Source organism: Thalia democratica, chromosome 1 (assembly GCF_965202585.1).
Source record: "Thalia democratica chromosome 1, ktThaDemo2.hap1.1, whole genome shotgun sequence".
Taxonomy (NCBI): domain Eukaryota; kingdom Metazoa; phylum Chordata; class Thaliacea; order Salpida; family Salpidae; genus Thalia; species Thalia democratica.
In genome coordinates, this window is record NC_139165.1 from 48,526,318 (window position 1) to 48,532,317 (window position 6,000).

A 6,000-nucleotide genomic window follows, 5' to 3' on the forward strand; every position below is an offset into this window, starting at 1 on the left:
TTGTATCTTAATAATTAAACATCTGCCAAAAGAATTAACTATTGATGATAAAACAAGCCTTCTAAAATCTTTTGGAGCTACATGGGTTGATGTAATAAACAGCAAAGGGAGGTACAAAAACTGTGCTTTTGCTCATTTTCCTAATGAAGGGTTAGCTGAATGTGCATTAAAAAAAATTCATAACTTAAATGTTCTTGGCAATTTTCTTTCTGCTGAGTTTCATCGCAAACCAATAAAAATGTTTAAAAGTTTTCAAACTCAAAATAATTTTACAGAAATAGAAACAAGTACAACTGTGTGCAAGTGTTTACCTCCTGTGGCACCACACTTTGGCCTTCATTATTCAGCTAACCCAGGCATAAAGTATAATTACCCAGATGCTGATGGCAATGTTTTAATCAATATATGTTGTGCCCTAATCACTCAGAAAAACTTCTACACACAAGTTATACATTTAATGAACAAAATGAATCTAAATGTCCCGTTTGAAACTTCAAAAAGTATTCCTAGAGTTTTGGTAGAGAAATTAAAAGAAGTTATTGATAGAAAGGTAATAAAAAAGCTAGAGCTATCAGAAGGAGAAACAGAATTAAGTAGTGATGAAAATGAATTGAAGACGATTGTAAATAAAAGAAAAAGAAAGCTGGTGTTCTCTGAAACTGATAAAAAGACTAACTACTTACAGCAACTAAAAAACTTGAAAAAAATAAAACTTTTAAACAAAACAAAAAACCTGAAAATAAAAAATGTATTTAATAGTAGTCTAAAACCTTTAAGCAAAATAAAATTACCTGAAAAAATTGCATTTAGTTCCAGCTTGAACCAGGAAAAGCTTTGCACAGAGTTGAATAGTTTTGGAACATTCAAAAATAATGAGGATCAATCAAATGAAAAACAAGGACCTACCAGTAGTGCTATTTGTCCTATTGAACAAGACAAAATAAAAGAAAATTGTTTGTCTAAAGATGAAGTTTCAAAGCATCCTAAGTTTAAAAATTACTCAGTAGGGCAACCATCCACTTGTCTTTACATCAAAAATGTTCATAAAAAAACTAAACAAGATGATTTAATAAATTTGTATGCAAGTTTTGTAAATTATTCGTCAGAATTTGAAAAAGATAGTTTTTCTTGTGTCCTCATGAAAACTGGTAGAATGAGAGGTCAAGCGTTTGTCAAGTTTTCAACTCTGGAAACTGCTATTAAGGCTGTTGAAATGACAAATGGATACAAGCTGTTTAATGAACCCATTATAGTTTGTTTTTCTAGAAAAAAATCATAGTTTTATTTTAAAAAATTGAACTTTTTTTTATTTGAAGTAGTGTCGTTTAGCACTATTAAATCTTATATGTTTGTTAAATATGTATTATTTTATCTATTGACATACTTATTATTTTTAGTTCTTATGTATAATAATTAATTTCTTCTTTTCTGGAGTTAAGTACACATAACACTCAAAGTGAATTGAAATGTGTGCAAACCTTAAACTTTTTTTAGAGTGATTTTTGCTTATGATGACCAATACGAGCTATTAATTACTTAATTGAAAAATAAGTTTGTATATGGAATTTATATAAACTTATATATGGAAAATAATTTGTACATGGAAAAACAGAAAATTATGTCCTTTTCACACTGGTGATGCTATCAAAAGTATAGCTAAAATAATGATCACGAGTGAGCAAGTAGTTGAGCTGCTCTTAGTTTGTACTATACCAACAAATGTTCAACACCAATAAATAATACTAAATTACTTCTATTTATAACAAACAAAAGTATTGACATTGACAGTCTAGAAAGCAACTGAATAACATAATTGGAACAAATTATAAATAGAAACAAAAATTTCTACCTTTTCTTCAATACTTTATCATGGAACAAATATTTTATAATCAACGATATTTCATAGAACATTCTTTTAATAGTTTTGTTTTATAAAAGGTTTTACTTACGCTATCAAAGTTTTCTGTTTGTTTACTGAAAACTAGCTTCTACTTGTTTGTATAAATTTCTTATAAGAGGTTTAAAATTCGTATTCGTTTTTAATAGTTTTTTTTTTAGTTTTAGTTTAGATGTAAACATTGTAACACATTTCACGTAGTAGTTATTTGATTATTAAAAGAAAATACTCATAAATTACTAATGAGCAAATAATTTTGTATATTTTTATATTAATAACTATTTGATAAATATTTTTATACGTAAGTTTTAGTTTGATCTTGAAGTATCCTAAACCTAAAGAATGCTAATTAAATAAAGATGACTTTTTCATAGGATTTTGTTAACTTGAAAAAATATTTTTGTTGATTATCAACAATTGTGAAATTTAATTTTTTGAAATATAAATGGTGTTTATTCTTATGTAGGAATTTAACTCTGAGGTTTATTATAGAAGTATTAATATTAACTAAAGCAATTTCATTAACCATTTAAATGACTTATTTTTAGTATACTTAAAACATTTCCTTTATAAAATTTTTGAGCTCACTGACTCAGAATTTAGTTTGTCTAAATTTATTCTTTCTGTACTATACTTTACTTACTACGATAACCTCTGTATATAAAACATAAAAACACTCTTTAACATAATTATTTTAAAAAGGTCTGATGTTTGCTTACGAAAAGTCTTTTTTGCAAACAAATGCATTTATTATAGTTATTGATATTATAAATACATATTACTTCTAACAAATTATTTGGTTTTATTTAATGTATAATTTGTAGCTTTAATAATTTTTTTAGCACAACATAAAAATGGCAATTGAAGTCTTGTTTATTTTTGAATCTTCATCGAAATTAGTTCAGTTTGAAACAAGTAAGTAGTATTTATATGTTATTTATAGTTTAGCACCATAATATACTTTATTTTGAAATTACAAACTTAAATTAAAGGTATACTTTTTTAATGTTGTATTTAAAAGTGTTTTTGGTAAGTATTGAAATACTTTTAATGTTATAAAATTTTAAATAAAATTTAATTTACTTAAAGCAGATATTTTTTAGAGCTATTATAATTTGTTGTATTGAAAAAATAATTTCCTAAAACTGTACTAACTAAAAATTTAAATAAAATTTTAAAACTAATAGAACTGGTCAAAAGAGAGCTATTGATGGCCACATTTAGAAAAGAAATGCTCTTCTTAGGAAAGGTTGAAGTTCAAGTCTATGACACAAAGCTGAATAGCTATGTAAACATTGATTCTTCGGATCATGTTTTGTTTGAAGATGCTACAAAGATGAAGTTTTTAAGAAAAAATGAGGTAATGGTTAGCCTTGAAAAAAGTGCTGCATAGTTTTTATCAGTTCTACTACTGAAATAATTGCATATGCTTTTATACATTGCTGTAAAGAATACTTTGGCAGTAACGGTAATACTTGTTAACGTTTACGTTTATTAAGTTTTTTTTATGTCTTAGGTCAAACCACAAGTATAATACATGTTTACAACTTTGTTTCATCTTTGAAAATAAGAAACATTTTAAAACACAGTACATTTACTGTGCAGTATGATCTTTTTTTTTATCACTGTATATGCTGTTTTTTCAAAAGATTAAGTTAAACTAACAAAACTCTCTAAAGACATTTTAGTTACATTGCTTTTAAATTTTTAAACTGATTCAGTTGTAAATTAAACTAGTTTGTAGTAAAGATAAGTTTAAAGTTTTTTTTTTATATAGCAGTAACTTTTATTAATGATTAATAAATATTATAGAAGCAATCGGGAGTTGGTATGACTGATAAAAATACTGCCTTTTTTATGTGTGACTTGCAAGAAAGGTTTAGAAAGTCAATTGGCGACTTTACACAGATAATTGAAGTTTCATCGAGGTTATTAAAGGCTTCAGAAATTTTAAAAGACTCAGTGCCACTGATTGTCACTGAACAGGTTTTAGTTTGTTTTTGATAGTCTTCTTAATCTTTAATGTTTCAAAATATTAATACTTTATTTGAGATATAAATATATTTATTAAGTTCATGATGTTTTATATTTTTGAAAGAAATTAGATTAATAAATTTAATTCTGTACTTATAAGACGTTAGAAAAAACTGATTATATTATTTTTAAAGCTACTTATTTTTTATTACTTTAAACAGTTTTTTTATTTAGTATCCAAAAGGCTTGCTTCACACAGTAGAAGCACTTGGTATAGAACATGCTAAGTTGAAGGTGGAAAAAACCAAGTTTTCTATGTTGGTGCCAGAAGTTGTGCAATTCCTATTCGATGAAAACCACATCAAAAATATTGTTTTATTCGGTGTTGAGGTGTAAAATTGTTTCATTTTTTTAAAGAAACTAAATCAAATTTTGTAATAAGGAAAGTATAGGGTGTATTGTTTAAACATAACCGTTATATATTTGATGACTTTAATTGAAAAAATTATAGTTAGTATAATTAGTTGATTTAATAGTCTATGTTTTCATTATTACAGTTTTAGTATTAATTGCTGAACATCAATTTTTAGTAATGATTAATCAAAACATTGAAAATGTGCTCAAAGTAAATAAGTTAATATTGCTGTTTGCAGTTATAATTAAAAATAAACTTTGATATAAAATTTCTGAAATTACACTGAAGATTTAAAGTAAAATAATTTTCGTTTACAAAAAAGTCATTTAAAAGTAGGGAAAATTGATAAATTATGATATATATGTATATATATATATGTATTAAAAGTAATACTTTTAGTACTTTTATGTACAAGTCTTAATTAAGTTTTAACATTTTCAATAAACTTTATGTTGTTGATACTTAGAAGTTTAAGATAATTTAAAGTTATATTTTATTTTATACTGAAAATATTATATATAACAATAAATTTTACTTTTTAAACATATTGATTTTAATTTAGACTTTTTATGAAATAATATTGTTATAATTACTACCTTTTGTAACATGTTGCTATACATTTTCACTAAATAGTAATTTGTAGCTTCGTAATTGTAAATTTCAAAAGCTAGAAATACTTTATTTTTAATTACATAAACTTAAACTCACTTACTAAAAAAATCTTAATAAACTTGAATTATATTTGGTTAACAAAAAAATAAGTGATAGTTAGTTTTATATCGTTTTAAAGCTGCTATTTAATTTTTCTATGTAATTTATTTCTTCTTACACTGATAAAATATAAACAATAAACAACCTTTTTTTTAAACAACATTAAAACAATAAGTTTAAACTGCAGGCTCACGTTTGTGTGCAGCAAACAGCACTCGATCTGATCGAGCTCGGTTTGAACGTGTTCGTCGTTGCAGACGCCACTTCTTCCAGGTACTCCCACGATCGCCATTTCGCCTTTCGTGTGAGTTTGATGTAAATATAACAATCTTCAAATATATTGAAACTCTTCTTATAACAATCAATTTAATCGTTTACCAACAATGTAAATATAACAATCTTCAACAGACATATAATGTTTTTTTTTTCAGAGGCTGCAAGCAAGCGGCGCGATTTTAACAACCCATGAATCGGTGCTGTTCCAGTTGATTAGAGACAAGAACCACCCGCAGTTCAAGTCGATTCAGAAGTTGATCATTGAGCAGCCTTCCAACCAGCCGAGTTTGATGTCCATGATTTAGTTGATCGACTAAATCACGTGTTTCTATTACAACAAAATATTTTTAAAAGTTGTTTTATTTTTTATTCAATATCTGATTTTACAACCATTTTATTTTGAAAACAATCACCATGTCATACTTTAACATCTAGTCTTGCAGTTTTCGCTAGTATAATATGTGTTCATGTTAATGTTTATTTAGTCAATGTTAGTTGTTTAATTAGTAAATTTTATGTGTAAATATTATGCTTGCTTTTATACTAATATATTGATAATTCGGTATAATAGTCTGAGTCTATAATTTCTTTATATTAAATTGTTTATTTTATGTTATATTATTCTGCAAATTAACGAAGTACAATAAATAGTTATCTTAATTTATTTTGTAAAATTCAAAACATTGTTTGTGTGTGTTAAATAAGCTCTAGTTTAATAATCATTATT

At 25.5% G+C, this 6,000-nt stretch overlaps 2 protein-coding genes across 2 annotated transcripts; both read left to right on the plus strand.

The window, feature by feature from the left end:
- Positions 1-105: 105 nt before the first annotated feature.
- LOC145836956 (uncharacterized) lies at positions 106-1,279 on the plus strand. Its single transcript, XM_082944728.1, has 2 exons — positions 106-150; positions 276-1,279. The coding sequence occupies exons 1-2, from the start codon at positions 144-146 to the stop codon at positions 1,277-1,279; spliced, it is 1,011 nt and encodes a 336-aa protein (XP_082800854.1). The 5' UTR covers positions 106-143.
- A 1,440-nt stretch (positions 1,280-2,719) lies between these two features.
- Positions 2,720-5,800, plus strand: LOC145832582 (isochorismatase domain-containing protein 2-like). The gene is made up of 6 exons (XM_082939899.1): positions 2,720-2,812; positions 3,085-3,257; positions 3,710-3,883; positions 4,106-4,261; positions 5,185-5,301; positions 5,429-5,800. Exons 1-6 carry the CDS (start codon positions 2,752-2,754, stop codon positions 5,576-5,578), a joined length of 831 nt encoding a protein of 276 aa, XP_082796025.1. The 5' UTR covers positions 2,720-2,751; the 3' UTR covers positions 5,579-5,800.
- The last annotated feature ends 200 nt before the right edge of the window (positions 5,801-6,000 follow it).

Excerpts from the sequence above, each read along its gene's own strand:
- LOC145832582 (XM_082939899.1), top strand. The coding sequence starts at position 2,752 with ATGGCAATTGAAGTCTTGTTTATTTTTGAATCTTCATCGAAATTAGTT. Across the intron at positions 3,884-4,105 it reads CACTGATTGTCACTGAACAG|TATCCAAAAGGCTTGCTTCA; the intron begins GTTTTAGTTTGT and ends TTTTTTATTTAG. Across the intron at positions 5,302-5,428 it reads ATCGCCATTTCGCCTTTCGT|AGGCTGCAAGCAAGCGGCGC; the intron begins GTGAGTTTGATG and ends TTTTTTTTTCAG.